At 34.9% G+C, this 16729-nt stretch overlaps 1 protein-coding gene across 1 annotated transcript; it reads right to left on the bottom strand.

The window, feature by feature from the left end:
- Nucleotides 1-8563: 8563 nt before the first annotated feature.
- Nucleotides 8564-10719, bottom strand: LOC132172150 (trihelix transcription factor GTL2). Its single transcript, XM_059583600.1, has 2 exons — nucleotides 10107-10719; nucleotides 8564-10022 (listed from the first exon to the last, which is right to left on the bottom strand). The coding sequence occupies exons 1-2, from the start codon at nucleotides 10544-10546 to the stop codon at nucleotides 8936-8938; spliced, it is 1527 nt and encodes a 508-aa protein (XP_059439583.1). The 5' UTR covers nucleotides 10547-10719; the 3' UTR covers nucleotides 8564-8935.
- Nucleotides 10720-16729: the final 6010 nt, after the last annotated feature.

Raw genomic sequence — 16729 nt, 5'->3', positions numbered from 1 at the left:
AATAAATATACATTAAACAAAAGAGATTTACAAAAATGTTAAGGCAATCATGCATGCCTGCAATTTTTAACATTTTTAATAAAGTAGGTCACGAAATTGTTAACTTATATGGTCTTATTATACATATGTTTTAACAGGATTTGAATTCGAGAGGTAACATAAGAGTTGTCAATTTTTGGCATAACCCATAAACTCAATACAAATCCAACACGAAATTAACTTATTAATTGAAAGGTTTAATCTATTTAATTAAATTAGTACTGTTATATTAAATAGTTTGTAATTCTAGAATGTAAACTCTGTCAGAAGGGAGGCGAATAATGGAGTAGTTCATTGGCTAGCCAATGAAACACTTTCTCTTACGGACGAACTATTTCATATAGAGGAAACTCCTCATTGTTTTCGTGACATTGTAACTGCTGATCGCAAAATTTAAGATTTTTGCTCATTAATGAAATGCTTGCCATACTAAATTCAAAAAAAAAAATGTCGTTTTAATTTTACCTTTATACTCTTATACCCATATCTCAATACAACTTGAATGCAATTTAGAATTACAAATTGTTACCCCTAATTTTCCCCACTAAAGATTTTAGCATACGACCCCTTTTTTTTTTTTTTTTTTTTTGTAATTTGTACACGTTTCAATGCAATCTAATTGCTAATAAGCTCCCTATACAATGTTTTTCAGATCATTGTGAATATTTTATTTTATTTTTTTCTGTCATATCATCAAAGATATGAATCAAATTGCGTCTTAAAGCATATTGTAAGAAAAGTAAGAAAACTACCCACATATTGGTAAGACATTCTTAAAGTATTGACGATGATGGAAGAGGTTTCTGATTTTCTAAGTCTCCTTAAGAAAAAAAATTATTAAGTTGATCACGCTCAACTTGAAATTAATTTAATTAAAATTCTTATTTAAGATTTCTAAAACAGACAAAATATACATATTATTTAACTAAACTCATATGTAAAGAATAATATAATTAATTAGTAAAAAACTATAACTTCAAACTTAATTATTTATCTCATTAGATGGATCTAATGAAGATATGTTGTATGCAAGGGGACAAGTTCCTTTAATCCACTGGACCCAAAAAAAAAAAAAATTAATTAATTTACTTGTATTATTATTATTGTTATTATTATATATTTGTAATTGTAAGTAGGAAGGCCGACAAGCAAAATACAGTGGATCCCTCGCCATCCCCCCTCCCCCACAATTGCCCTCAATCACGAGGCTTATTATCGGGCTCTTTCTTATTCATATAAAAAGACCAATACACCCTTGTTATTTTTCGAATTGCCAAATGAACCCTTTGCAATTGACAAGTTTTAGGCAGCTCCCTGTGGGTTGTGGCCTGTCGGCCGTGGGGTCCCGGCGGACGTGCTGTGTCGTCTGGGGTGTGGGGGGACTGTGGGTCCCGCAGAAGATTGGGTGTTTGGTTACTCGGCGGCCAAGACAGCATACTTAAGATATCATATCCCAATTCCAAACCCTCTTAGACTCCTGACGTTCTCACACAAGTTACGTCATGCAGTGCTTTAATATCATATAGTCGAGCGTTATAATGTGCTAGTCAAATTTACGCTATAATTTTAAAAAGACTAGTCAAATTAGAGATTTCTTATAATTACTTACAAAGCTTAGTTTTATCTAGCGAATAAAACCTCTTATAAACCACCCAATCTCTGTGTAGACTACTCATTTCTCAATATAAAACCAATGTGTTACATACAATTAGAATGACGTGAAAATAAAAATAAACTATTGGTTTTTTGTTTTTTTTAAGGGTTAATCTAATAACTAAATTTTACCGTCATATTATCAACTGAGTTTTTTTTTTTTTCTTTTATCGGATTATCAACTAAGTATTAAATAGCATTACTCAGTTGTTATTCACATGGCTTAGATTTTTATTTGGAGAAAGGTTGCTTATGATTAGAGTTCTCCTTTTTGTTTGTTGAGATCTTATTAAGGGCATAATTAGGTTGGATAAAAGGAATCAAGAAGTTCCTATGCTTGTTAAAAGTAGAGATAAGGCTTTAATTATATCCCACTATCCTTAACAAGTTGAGATCCATGTCAAACCCACCATCAAAGATGGCTTGCAATTAGCAACAGAAAAGTTCAACCATATGATTGCCTTACAAAAGGTAAACTTTGGCAAGTCAAAAAAAGTGAAAGGCCAAGATTGATATTCATCTTTGGTCATCCATGAAAATGTGTCTTGCTTAGACCCAAAAAAAAAAAAAGGAAAAAAAATGATAAATTAAAAAAAAAAAAAATCTTAAGTCATCAACAAATTTCCTAGAGCATCTAAATTAAGGTATACATGTCCTCATGGAATGGTAAATAAATCCATTACATTACAAAAGGGAAGGGCGGGCACTAAGTGCCATTCAATGTCTATATAACCATACTTAGGGGTGAAAATGCTGATTAGTGATCATTGGCTAAAACCGCTAATTATAACCGCCTAGGCGGTTAGTAAAATTCGTTAACCGCATATGTGGTTAACTGGTAGTTAGCGGTTAATAACCCTAATAATTGCTAATCGTTTTTTAAAGAAAAGTTAAAAAGTTCAAGATTTTTTTTTTTTAAAAAAAAAAAAAAACATAATGACGTCTTTTTTATGGTAGTATAATAATACCCTACTACGTACGACATCATTTCTAGATTTTTATATATATTTAAACACAAAAAGGACGTTGTTTTATGTTAATATATATAAAGGCGATTAGCTGTTTTTTCAAAACTAAACTGCTAACCATAATCGCCTAAGTGATAAACGACTTTTCTTAACCGCCTTCAAAAGCAATTAGCAGTTAGCCTTTTCACCCCTAAGCCCATACTAGAGTTTCCCCCAAGCTGAAATCTAAGATAGTAATCATGGCGACTCATGTAGTTTCATCTATGTTCTCAAATGGTAACTCAATTGGCTGAAAATCACGCCTCATGAAACGAATGTCATTAATTTAAATTTTAAATCCCTCTCTCTCCTTTCTCTCCCATTGTGCGGATATGTTGAAAAAAAAAAAAGTAGTCACATTTGCCTCCAGTTCCTCTTGTCTTACTTCAAAATCATTGCCCTCTATAAAACAATGTTGTACAAGGGGACAAAGGTAAGTTCATAACTTAGTAAGTAAACGCCACATGAAAGCAGTATACGAAATGATCAACCCTGGTTAGAAAACACATGGATACAAATGATACGAAATACAACATTACGGCTTTAAAACACGTTGTTGTCATGAAGGGTGTAAATATACATATAAGCACATCTCAATTTTCATACTCAAGTAATGTGAGACGCCACACATATCACAAGAATCTAATGTAAATATAATATGCCTTAAGGTCAAGTTAGTATAGCATAAAATAACACATGTTCACACATAACATTTCGTATCACCACTGTTTATATATCACATCACAACATAGTAAACACACCCTTTTTCTTGATTACATAATATGGTAGCTAGTCTTTCATGTGAACATGGCATTTGTATTTCAAACACATAATTTCAAACAAGCATTAATTTATGGCTCATAAAACAAGGTTTACTATTTTTGCATGTGTTTACTTCCTTGAGCATCGAGTCTCTAAACAACCAGAATTGAGATAATTATGCTCATAGCTCGGGTTCCATGTGAAAATAAAAATAAAAATAAAATGCTTAAAATTGTATAACAAAGGAAGGATGCAATTGTTTTATGGGTTTTGATGGTTGCCATGTTGTTCGGAAATTTATTCTTTTTGCGTTATGGTAGATAGACGCGTTTTTGGCTCTTCAATGGTTCCAGTTTTTCAACTAATACTAATTGATGATACCACCCAATCCATCATAAAGGGAATCAAATATTGCATTAATTAATTAAGCACAAAATACACAACCCCCCGGCGCACCCCACCCTTTTTTTTTTAGAGAAATCGAGCGAAAATATTATTAGAAAAACAATTCCGACAATGTTGACAATGGCCCGCACCATTTAGATTTCGTCTGACATGGTTAACCTTCCATTTACTCAAACAATTAAATACCCATTTAGTTTTCTCAATAAGATGTTCATACATGCTCCAATTTCTTTCATCATTCATCGGTGCTATACAACTTGAAGACCATCACCTTCCGGGATCACCTTGAAGAACCCCATTTCATGACTAAAAGTTGTAACCCAAAATCTCCAATTGGTTGAATTAGAGATGTAATCCATTATACAAATTAAGAGTAAACGCTAGCTTTACATCGGCCGACGTGTCGTGTTTAATTAAGCGGCTTCTTATTTATGGATTCCTAACTTCAGACCGAAATTTTCCAAATTTCAAACTTGTGGTGGTTGCTTGAGTTGGAATATCATTTACAGACAGCGCCAATTTACAACTTTCCGATGGAGACCTTTTGATTGTGATCATCACTTCTTATTTTGCATTAACGACGATTGATAATCATTGACAGAGGCCAAGTAACAAAAACTCCCTATAACGACGTAGAAAGGAGGGAATTCTTGATCACACGTACGTACGTGGGAGTAGGTTTTGTGGTTTATGATCGATGCTTTTACTATACAACTAAAAGTATGTCATTTTCTAACCTAATAAAGGGTATAAATGCATAAAAATACCCATAAATTAATGTTTTGCAATATATACCAAAATATCATGCAAAGGTGCATTGCCCATTAAATGGCCACACAAAAGGATAGCTCGTGAAATGTAAATGCAAACACCCCCAACTTTTGGGTAGCTTACCAAAGAGCTACTACACCTGCATTGTAATAACTTCCATGACAATGATATTATGTATTTTTTTGTTATTAAATGCAACTTAATGATCAGAGGAAAGAGTTCGAGCATCAATGTAGATTACAATGCAAGTAATGTAGGCAATTTTTTATGAATTCGACACGAACTCAGTACAAAATTAGTAGATTAGGGTTGAGATGTTTAAGTCGTTTAATTAAATGGGTCGGATTTAAATTGACATATATAGTCCTATATTCATATGAATCAACACGCGATTTAATACGGCTTGACACCCATAAATGTAGGTACATAATTAATGTTATCTTCATATGCAGGCTCAGAGGGAACCCAGAGGATGGAAGAGTGAGTAATTAAGGAAAAGTTGGGTATAAGGGAAACAAAGCAGTCTTCATTTGTTTTCATTTTTGCCTTATTTGTAATATCTATATTGGCTGGAAGAGAAAGTGGCTACCCATATTCACATGACCAGAAACAAGCTAGAAAGTGGCACCCATATTGACAAGTCACCATCTGCACCAGTCAGCCTCATATTCTGATCCAGTTGTCTAATGGAAAGATTCTGAAGGGGAAAATGATAACAATACAGTATGTGATCTGTATGAGATATTTTCAAGATGACCCTTTGATTCACACATGAAGAAACATTACTTGAACTAATTACAATCTATATTTGCTTCAGGAATGAGCTGTTTGAGCAAAAAGACAAAGAAAAAGAAAAAGGAGAAATCCTATACAAGACAGAAGAGTCCCTTTTGGTGGTTGCTGTTCGTCCTATAGAGAAAAAAGTAGTCAAATAGACAACGTGCGAAGAGTCACTGTACAAAGTATACATGCTTGACATGTTCCTCAACAGTACTCTCTAGTGATAATTAAGGAATTGGCAAATATGAGATTGGAGACAGCTGTGACTGTGAGAGGCCTGAGGGCTATTTGTTTCTCATTCATGTAGCCATGTCGGAAGGAACCAAAAACTATGTTCTGGTTGTAAGAATTGATGGAATGGTGATCTTCTATTAATTTCTTTTCTGTTGCCAATTTTAAATGCTATTGCTAGATTCCTTGTGGAGACTTTGGCTACTGGAGATCGGTTCGTTTTGAAATTTATTACCGCTTATCTTTCACCGGCACTGTTTGGTTGTCGTTTCAGATACTTGCTAATGAGTCTCGTCTTTGTTGACTTTGCTTTAATTATTACTTTATGCAATATGAGGATCAAGTTATTTTTTGACCAATTTTATATTATTTGGTTTTATTTTCTGCAACATTGTATTTTTCATTTTTGAGTTTGTTGTTGGGGATTGGAGTATATCCCTTTTTTAGTATTTTGATCCCACATAACCTTTTTCCAATTTGCTTAGAAAAAATAAAAAAAATGATGATAGAAAGTAGGGCTGACAACTTTTGACATAATCCACAGTCCCGACATGAACCAAACACGAAATTAAATGGGTTAAGTTATGATTAACCCATATAGTCTTATACTTCTGCCTCGACATGACTCGAACTTGACACACGATATAATGATTGACAATTTTTTACATGACCCATAAACCCAATACAAAATTAGAAGGTTAAAGTTAAAGGCTTTGACCTTATACTCATACTATTTTGACATGATTCAAATCCGATAAGCATTAAAACCCTAGTAAAAAGTAAAATAACTCATTTGCATGCATAGAAGGCCCTTCGTTTACTTATTAGGTCGAGCCTGGCTCATCACTCAGCGAGGCCCAAGTTGAGTATAGCGAGTAGGTCCCAAAAATGAGTTTGGGCTCGGTGTGGACCCACATGACGTCACTTTTAGGTCTCTTTAGATTAGGATAAGTAAGTTATATATATATATAACATATTGTATCACCCCAAAATAGAAAAGAGCATAAGAAGAAAAATAATCCACTACTACCAACTTCACATACGATCACGTTGTTATATATGATGGATTTGGCTTTAAGTGTTGTAAAAAAATTCTAGTATATATAGTGTAATTTTTTTTAATGGCTTAGATTTAATTTCACTCTCTCTTTCTCTTGTAGAACTTAGAATTAAATATGGGTGTTGAAAAAACTACAACACATTTACTATCACCTTAAACTTTTGAGCGAGCTGTGATCTAATATGATATCAAAGATATTAAATTCAAAACCCGAATCTACAATTTTTGTTACGTGTTGGACCTCGCTTCTTGAGTGTGTAGACTTAAGTTTTGAGAAAATTACTTGTATTGCATTCCTTGTTGCATGATATAGCCTTTATGCGTGTTTCTTTTTATTAAATTATTGACCCAAGATTAGGATATGAGAAATGGTAGACTTTCAAAAGGTTTTACGAAAAAAACAAAAATGTTTATTAAGTTACGTGGCATAACATGATTACGTTTTTTAAAATTTGAAGTTATCTCATTTTCAATCATATTATGCCACATCCCTTTATAAACCTAACATTCCTCCAAGAAAATTAAGGTCACATCTTTCAATTCCCTTCAATCTATGAAGAGTTAGACCTCTACATAAAGGACCAAAAATTAATTTTGGTCCACTATGCCTATGGTTCGTACAGGCCAAATATGGCGAACTAGGACTCATTGCAGGTTGGCTGGGATCTTAATTTTAGACTCAATTTATTTTTGTAAACAATATATAATTAAAATGCTAATTAACAATAAAACTAGTAACGAAATAATTAATTATATAAATATCTCCAACAATTATTTACTTAAGCGAATTGAAGAAAATTCTTCAGAGCAACAGAGAATCCAAAAAACTAGAAAACAAGATATCCTATGCATACCAATATAATCCCACTTTATCAATAATAGGATTAACTTAGATTGAGAATTTTTTTAATTTTTAAATTGAGATTATTATTATTATTATTATTTCATCCCAAATCCCAATGGCTTCAAGGCATCAAGGTCACTCTCCAGACAGAGATGCACAACATGACACATGATAATATCTAATGCATGTGAGGACTGCACAAAATTGATTCGGTCGTAGAGTAAGAATCCTGTGCACGCAACTATATGGAGAACATTGCAGGTCACGTTATATCATTCGACGTCATGCTGACACGTGTACTTTCCCATAATTAAAAAGAAGTTTAACCGACTCCAAGTCAAAACTCTTTGCCAGAGCTGCGTAATAATTCATTCCCCACGTAAAAAAAGAAAAGAAAAGGTGAAGTCAAACAGTAGATACATCTTAAGTTGACCTCCAGGTGATCAAAAGCGTGAAAGAAACAGCTAGGAGCCGTTGGATCATCGACGGCCACCGATGCACGTGCACCCACTTACTGTTTCTGGACGCATGTAGACAGGGGGGTGCCAGACCATCACATGTGACGTTGATGTGTTGCAGTGGATCAATGTGTCCCCTGCAACTGCCAGTGGGACCCACGGGAGGACTGGAGAGAAAAAAGACAAGGAACCGGACGTTTCCTTATGAGGTTTGTTTTGGAGGCATTCACCGTATACGTCTAAGGCCCACGTTTGGGTCAGTGGGGGCATGTGGTGGGACCCTTCTCCCTCCCAAAACCACAACAATTATTTTTTTCGTGCCTTCGTGTTGTCGCTGTACTCTTGTTGGTTTTAAATTAATGTACTATGTAGGCTGTAGCCTCACTTACTAAATACTACAAAGCAATTAATTAATTAATTAATTAATTATTTTTAAAAAAAACACACTCTAAAACATATTATTAACAAACAAAGTAGATATAGTAGATATATTACTCATAAAAAAGCCAAAAAAAAAAAAAAAAAAGCTATCATTTTCCTCAGCCGACAAGGATTCTCAGAATTCTTTCCCCCTTGTTATTATATACATACATACAGCATGTCCTCATTCCTAATACAGCTAATTAAGGAGAATTCTTAAACATAAATGGAAATTAATCATAAAACCAAACTATCTAGCTAGATCTAACTCAAGAACTAAATCATTTCTCAAAATGTCGGTGCCTGCCCACAAAAATACAAATTTAAAACATGCGGTATCGTATTACGTATGAAACTAAGTGGGTGATAATTTGAAAGAAAGAAAGAAAAAGAAAAGGAGGAGTAGGAGTAGTAGTAGTAGCACCGTACGTTTTATTAGTTTCTTCATTATCATTTAAAAATACAATAATTAAATAACACACACAAATGCATAACAATTATTTATTTAGAATTCAAAATCAAAAGATGGCACTTGAACCATGTTTTTCTCACCTTCAGACACGATTTCTGAAACCGCCGAGTGGTTTTTCAAGGCGGCGGTGGAGGGCAAACGGTTTTCCGGCACCTCCGACGGCGCCACGAGCGTGCCTTGACTGTAGAGAGCAGTGAGTTGATGAAAATAGGGGCATGTTCTTGAGTCAACCGACCGCTTTTTGTTAACATCCTTGGTTTTCCTGAAGTACTTATTTATGTTCTCCCATTTCTCCTTGCACCTCTTCGCACTCCTCTTGTAACCCATCTCCGACATCCCCTGCGAGATTCTCTCCCACAGAGGAGCCTTTGTCGTCGTCTGCTCCTTCTCCGCCTCGCCGCCATTGCTATACAGGCTGCATCTCAGGTTTATCAGCGCCAAAACCTCATCCCTCGGCCATCTCTTTCCGAGGTCGTCTTTCAAACAATTAGGGTTAATCTGAGAGCGTGCTAGGGTTTTGGTGTCGTTTTGGGTGTTGATGACATCATGATGAGAAGAAGTAGGAATAGGGTTTTGTGGAGAATCCTCTTCAAAGCAAGAATTATGAGTTGACGTGAACTGCTTCAACAGCTCGATGATTGTTGTCTGTCTATCTCCGGCAATGGCCTGTTCATGAGCCATACTTTCAAGCTCTCTGTTCAACCTTTCCATCTCTTGCTTCTTCCAAGCTTCTTCTTTTGCAACCTTTTCTTCATCTCTCTTCACCATATCTTCAAGAAGCTTGTTATGCATTTCCTCCTGCTGAGTCATCATGTTGCTCACAATTTTCTCGCACAACCCCTTAAGCATCTCAAACTTCTTCTTCCTCTTCCTCTTTCTTACTCTCCGATGCTCTTCCTCTTCCTCTGCCTCCAAACTCTGCCCCCTCAAGTTTTCATGGTCATGATGATGATCATTTGGTTTTTCCGTCTTTTGGTCGCCATGATATAGCTCTTCAAGCTCGCTAAGAAACCTATAGTTCTTGCTGTAGTTAATGTTGTTATTGAAATACCTACTCTCCTCTTCATATTTCTCCTTGCACTTCTCTCCACTCCTCTTGAAACCAAGCTCTGCTAACTTCCTGCACCAACCAATGTGTTAAAGACAGCATAATTAAGTGTATGTATATATATATGTGTGTGTGTGTGTGTGTGTGTGTATGTACCTTGAGACATGTTCCCAAGTGAATTCTGGGAGCCAATTCTCGACGCTAGATCTGATTCTCAAAAGTGCAAGGACTTCATCGTTACTCCATGGATCGAGGGGCTCAGAGATTGATCTCTGATGATGATGATGATCTGTTTCAATCTCCAAATTCACAGACACCGAGTTGTTTTGTTGCTTCTGTTCATGGTGTTTGTGGGGAGGAGGGGATTGGTGGTGCAACGGGTGCAAGAGGTTTGGCTGGAGGGGGAGTTGATGATGATGATGATGATGATGAGGAGGAGGAGGAGGAGGAGAAGGGTTGTTGTCGTAAGGATCGTAGGCAGCTGCAGGGAAGGTGTTGGGGGATGCAGAGGCGAGGAGAGGGAAGGAGAGAGGGAGAGGAAGTGAAGTTCTTGAGACTATGAATTGGTGGAACTGGTCTGGTAATCCATCAAACATTGTGTTTGTGCGTGTTTTTCCTTCTTCTTTACCTCTCCCCCGCCTCACCGTAAACTAGAAAAACGCTAGCAACAACACTACAAAACATCAACCTACCTAGCTTCTCCCATCCACCAACCCCTCTCTCTCTCTCTCTCTCTCTCTCTCTCATTTATCAAGGACTTTGTCCTATATCATGGAATAGAAAAGATATCCCACCACACCCTTTAAGAAGAAAGTGAAGTCACCCTCTTCAATGGGTAGAAATTATTGAATGCAAATGGAGGCTACATATACGGTGCAACTATTTAATCTCACGTCTATCTTGCGAGGAAACTATATATACATGGGATCCTTATTTAAAATGGATATCATCAGATTCATTTGAAGTTGGTGTATTTAATGAGTATACGAAATTAATGTTCTCACTTCCTTTAAAATAAATTAAATAATATAACATCATATACACCGTTGTTAGGTACATCAACTTTACTAGGAAATGAAATTAAGCAAGGAGGCTTGATCAAATTCATATTTTGGTTTAGAGATTTTAAAAACATATATGAACCGTACACATATTTGACTTCCATACATCCAAAAGATTAACATATGAAAATAAAAAATTTTCAAGGGGTAGCTCAATCGGCTAATGGCCACGCCTCATGAAGCAGAAGTCACTAGTTTAAATCTCCCACATTCTTTTCCCTCCCCTAGCTTGTGCGCCAACTCAGATATTCTAATTAAATCCAAATGTGGCAATGAATATAACTAGGACTGAGAGTCGGTTGGTAATGTCGGTGTCGATAGAAAAAATTGTGTTCTCGCATTTTGCACCGACAATGTTGGTAAAGTCGAAAATTTCACCGACTTATTCCGCCAACTTTTTGTTCCGTCACCGAATGGCGGTTGGTAATGTCGGAAAGTGAAAAAAATGGAAAATTGGTCGGCAAAGTCGGTCGGTGATTGAAGTCGATTCGGCTAGAAAAAACTCTTTCACCTACCGCACCGAAAAATTTGGAATATAAAAATTCATGCTTTCTCCCGTCTGTCATCTAGTCGGTCACAGTCGAAACTCGGTCGGTAGGCGGCGCTCGGTGAATTCGCACAGCCCTAAGTATAACATTTCTATTTGCTCAAGAAAAAAAGTATCAATTTGAGTGTGACATTATAAGAAATAGTAAATTTAGTTATTTAATTAATACTTTAATATTCTCATCGCTTGTTGGCTTAAACACCTGAAATATTATTTAATTGAAATAAAATAAACATCTAGCTCTAATATTACGTACCATTAAACGTGATTACAATCAATCTTAATTATAAGGTAATTATGCTTTTGGTTTATGTTTATGGATAGATGACATTCACGCCCCTGAGGTGAGAGTGGGGAAGAGAGGCAAATGGGGGTGGAAAGAAGATATATAGTTGAAATTTGTTTTTGGTCTCATATGGTGTATTTAGAATCCTATGGAGTAGCTGACGCTCATGATGGTGCAATTAACGGCAGCGGGATGGCAGGACACGTGAAAATATGCAGACACTGGGACCAATTATTTAAGAAGGGGGTGTTTTTATTCACATGCTACCAGCTCTACATTAACTATTGCACACCTTCATTCACAGCCCTTCTATTTGGCAATCATATCCTCACCAAATCTCTCATTATTGATGCTTATTTTGAGGGGCCACATTTTGAAAGGATCAGATCTACCAATGTGAACGCAGAGAATATTTCTATGGAAAATCATTCCCATAAATGAAAAATTCTCTCTCTTTTTTTTTTTTTTTTTCTTTTTTTTTAATCCAGGCAGCCTTGTTCTCCATAATATTGTTCTTCTTTTGTACCCAAATCCTAGGAAACTTCTCTGTTTTAAAAAGAAAGAAACATGTTATTTCTTCTGTTTCTATAATTTTTAAAAGGGAAAAAAAAAAGAAGAAATAAAATCAGTCTTCCTAGTTTATCTGATTTATAATTAGCTCCATGTGGTATTAAAATGAACACAAAAAATTTTAAAGTATAAATTCTAATAATGTAACACTGACTTAAATAAAATGCGTATCATGATTCTATTAATTATTACGTGTCGTATTATATTATCGGAATTTGTTAATTCAATTGACAAAATTTAACTGTACGAAGTAAATTGTTATTTTGACATACTTTAGAGATTTCTAAGTTCATTTTTATACCATGTAGAACTAATAGTAAATTAGGTAATATGTTTTTCATTTTTAAAAAGCATCCAAATTAAAAGATTAAGAATTGTATATAAACACATAATCAAAGTCCACAACAAACCCACGTGGAACTTTCCAACACCCATCTCAAGAAGACCAGACCACAAGTACAAAAAGCAACCTACGAAGCCAAATAGGCAATAAACTAATAATATATATAAACCAAGCTTTTATTCTGTGTTAAGGCATCTAATCCAAAAATTAGAGCAATTAATTAAGGTGTAGAGATCTGTCAATTACTTAGTACATACATTCATACCAGATTTCTGACACTGTCTGAGTTTAAATATCAGATATTGTAAAAGTAGGAGGACTCAAGAGAGATTGCAAGCTTTTTTTATATCAGATGGTTTCCTTCTTCTTTATTTATTTATTTATTTTTTTGTTCTTAAGTGTTAAATGTTAGGTTTTGACCAAGCAAGGACAATAATAAACGGAAAATTCTCTTGGACTCCCCTGAGCTTTGACCATTTGCCAAATAAGGATTTGTGCTTCTAAGGGAGAGGAATTCTCTAGTTGATCGCATTGTATTACATGAGAGATAAGATAGGGTTTAACCGACCCTCATCTAAGACTTAACTTTTGTAGACATATATTTTGATTTTTGTCTCTTTTTTAAAATTTCAATTTTGAACCTGACATAACTTTTATCTAACTTTGTACCACCTAAGGAAAAGTTGGGTCTTAGATAGGGCTCAATTGAGCTTCTATCATATCTCTTATTATCAGTGGCGGAGCCACTTGATGCATTGGGGATGCCTTTTTTTTTTTTTTTTAGGTGGAAAAAAAAAAAAATTACCTACCCAATACCCAAGACGACACGGCAACCCCAATTGCCCAAAGTCTAAGATGCTTAGACGCTCTCTCTCTGTTTCGTATTTTCTATCTCAGATGAGTTGGACTTTGTGCTCAAAGTAACTCCTCCTCTTTGACTCTCAGTCGTGTTTATGTTAGATTTTTGTTTTAGTTTCTTTCTTTCACCAAGTTTTAATTTTAGATTTTTCGATTTATTTTATCAATTTCTTGAGGTTGTATGGTGGAGATTTATTTTATCAATTTCATGACTTCGCAACAAAATAGAGGATGATTTTCTTGCAAATAGTTTAGTTCTCTATATTAAAAGGAAAATTGTTGAAAACTTCGATTTAGATTCGATACTTGATGATTTTGTACTTGTAAGAGACCATAAAGTGCAGTTCTAGACTCTTTTCTTTTTTTTTTTGTATTTCTGTCTTTTTGATATAATACCGACATGTTACATTTCTAATATATCAATTTGAGCATATATTTATGAACTTTTATAGATATTTTTTTGTGATGCATATATTGTGTGAATTATCAAATTTTTAGGGTGGAGAAAATTTTTAGGACACCAAAAAAAATTTTAGCAGCACCCCCAATAAGAATCCGCCACTGCTTATTATATAAATAACTTACTACTTGGTTTTGGAATTAATCTTTTCAAAACAGTTCTTTATATGGTATCAAAGTTCACATCTAATTTCTCCATCAAATGGTCGAGTCTAGCTAGCAACACTTTCGCTACCAACACTGTTGCTATCTCCTTCTCCATACCAAACATCAACCATCTTGTGATTACCAAATTAGACGACCAAAACTGCCTAGTTTGTGTCTGTTAGTTTCGTCCTATACTTCGCAATAATGATCTAATGGGCATTGTTGATAGCTAGCGCTGAGCCGTGCCCATCCAAATTCATTCCTAATCCCACTAAGGATGCTCCCAATCCCAAGTTCGTGCTTTGGGAAATGAAGGATCAATACCTCCTCAGTTGGTTCATTGCCACTCTTTCTAACAAAGTGGTCCCAATTTTTTGTGGGTCAGATACTTCACGACAGGTTTAGTCTGCCCTAGCCAATCGCTGTATATGCTTACCCATCTAGGGCTCGCATTAGCCACCTAAATCCAGATGAAAGCAGTGTACATGTGCTGTGAGCTCGATCTCTTTTATTTTGATAAAAATCTCCCTTTTTGTTGAATGGAAAGAGTAATCACATTCTAAATTTAACATAATAGCATACTAAGAGAAAAAAGTTTCTAAATAAGGATATATATTTTCACTTTTGTTCTAATGAAAAGACAAAAGGAGAGAGTTTTTCTTCTTGAAAGTCGTATAATTAATAGAGCTGAAAAGTATTCTAACATAAATACTTTTACACATTGCATGAGGCCTTCCCTTTCATATAAATAGCTAGTCATATGTTGTCTCCCCATATTCAAGAAACAATTTTTTGTATTTATATTTATAGCTTGTTTTCACCTAATAAACATTAAAATTTAGAAATCTTCATGAAATATAAATTTGTATCCCTTTGAATGGACTTTCCAACACCACCAATATTGTCTTGATCATCCGATCTTGAAATCTCAAGATAAGGCCGATTTATACCTTTCATCCTTTTTTTTTCATGAAATCAACAACTACTGGCTAGGTTTGCATCATCTATCAATATGGAATCCTATCACCAAAACCTTGTCTTTCCACTCCATGCCACTCAGTCCTTGTGATGATGCATTGACAATGAGATTTTTTTTTTTTTTTAAAACACTTGTCTCACATCCAAATTAAAACCGGAGGAAATGTAAGCAATTTAAATGCCAATTTTCATAAAGTACAGCAAAAACTTGGGGTTGAGTTGGATTTCTAAGTTGAACAAGAATAATAGAACTCTTCTCAGAAACATTTTGGAACATATCTTGAAATTAACATTATTTCCACCTTGCCAGTCTAGCTAGTATTTGATAGACTCAAGTGGGCAAAATCACTGATGCTCCAGCACATGCTTCCCCAACTTGATATGAGGATTGAAAGTGATATTTCATAACCTCTCTTGTCCTGCAACGTACAGTTTGGTGTTAAAGTACTTGCTCCGTAGGCCACTTTTAATTAGCTTCCACATGAACACATGACTAGGTTAACAGTTTATTACAAAGAACATATATATATATGAATGAAAACAGCCTCTCCCTAATCACCTCCTTTATGGTGTGAAAATGGTTTCTTCACTTCTAACAGTTGAGGTGAATTCAAGAATTTCTCTCCAGTCAAACATGACACACATAAGAGCTGCCCTAGCCAATTTAAAGCACCTTTCATTTACATAATGAATATAGCCTACTGCAGTACAAAAATCCAGTCTCCAGCCTATGCCTATAAATCAAGAATATTGTATTAAGCAATTCCCTTTACATTCTGCAGTATTTCTGTAGAAGTACAGTTATCTCTAGTACTAGTGATACTACTTTGAATAACCAGCCAGAAGCTGAATTTAGGCACACATTTCGAAAACCTAATTAAACGACTTTCATTGAAGGTCATATAAACTACGCATTCCAGAATTAGAATGCCATCTCCAACTCCCTTGTTGGATGACATCTAAAGCAATTTTTGTGTTGTAGAACTATAAATGGAACAACATCGATCTGGTACTTAGTTTTACTTTATATTTAAGGTAGAAATTATAGAACACTTTCAAGATCTCATTTTTCACAAGTTTGTAAACTTTTGCTATTTTACTTGAACGTGATCATAAAAACCGCACAGGAGGTGTGAAAATCGCAGGTACTCCTTTAAGTCTGACTAAGCTATAATCTGGCCCAGTCTTATCAAGGCATCAATAGAACTCAATGCAACTAATACTAATAGGATTGATGATTCTCATTTCAAGAGTCGAACTCTTAGTCTAGTACATGCATACCCATCCATTTTGGAGATTTCCTTAAGGCTATTGAATCACCACCATTTATGGTGTATTGAAAGTATTCAATTTGACTTGGTTGTATATGGATCGAATCTCAGAAAAGAGAAGGTGATAGCACTTGTCTCCCAGATTCTTGTTTCCTACGATGAGTTCATCTCGCGGAACAACTATTCATATGAAAGGACAAATATGCGAAAATTTTAAGTATCCATGATGTCTTTTATATATATATATATATATATATAT

Source organism: Corylus avellana, chromosome ca2 (genome assembly GCF_901000735.1).
Source record: "Corylus avellana chromosome ca2, CavTom2PMs-1.0".
Classification (NCBI taxonomy): domain Eukaryota; kingdom Viridiplantae; phylum Streptophyta; class Magnoliopsida; order Fagales; family Betulaceae; genus Corylus; species Corylus avellana.
The sequence above is the reverse complement of the archived record's forward strand: the minus strand, read 5'-3'. Positions and strand labels throughout refer to the sequence as shown.

What these genes read in the sequence shown, in the direction of transcription:
- LOC132172150 (XM_059583600.1), bottom strand. Translation starts at nt 10,546, where the DNA reads ATGTTTGATGGATTACCAGACCAGTTCCACCAATTCATAGTCTCAAGA. An exon ending in ACTTGGGAACATGTCTCAAG is followed by an intron (nt 10,023 to 10,106) that starts GTACATACACAC and finishes TGGTTGGTGCAG; the next exon opens with GAAGTTAGCAGAGCTTGGTT.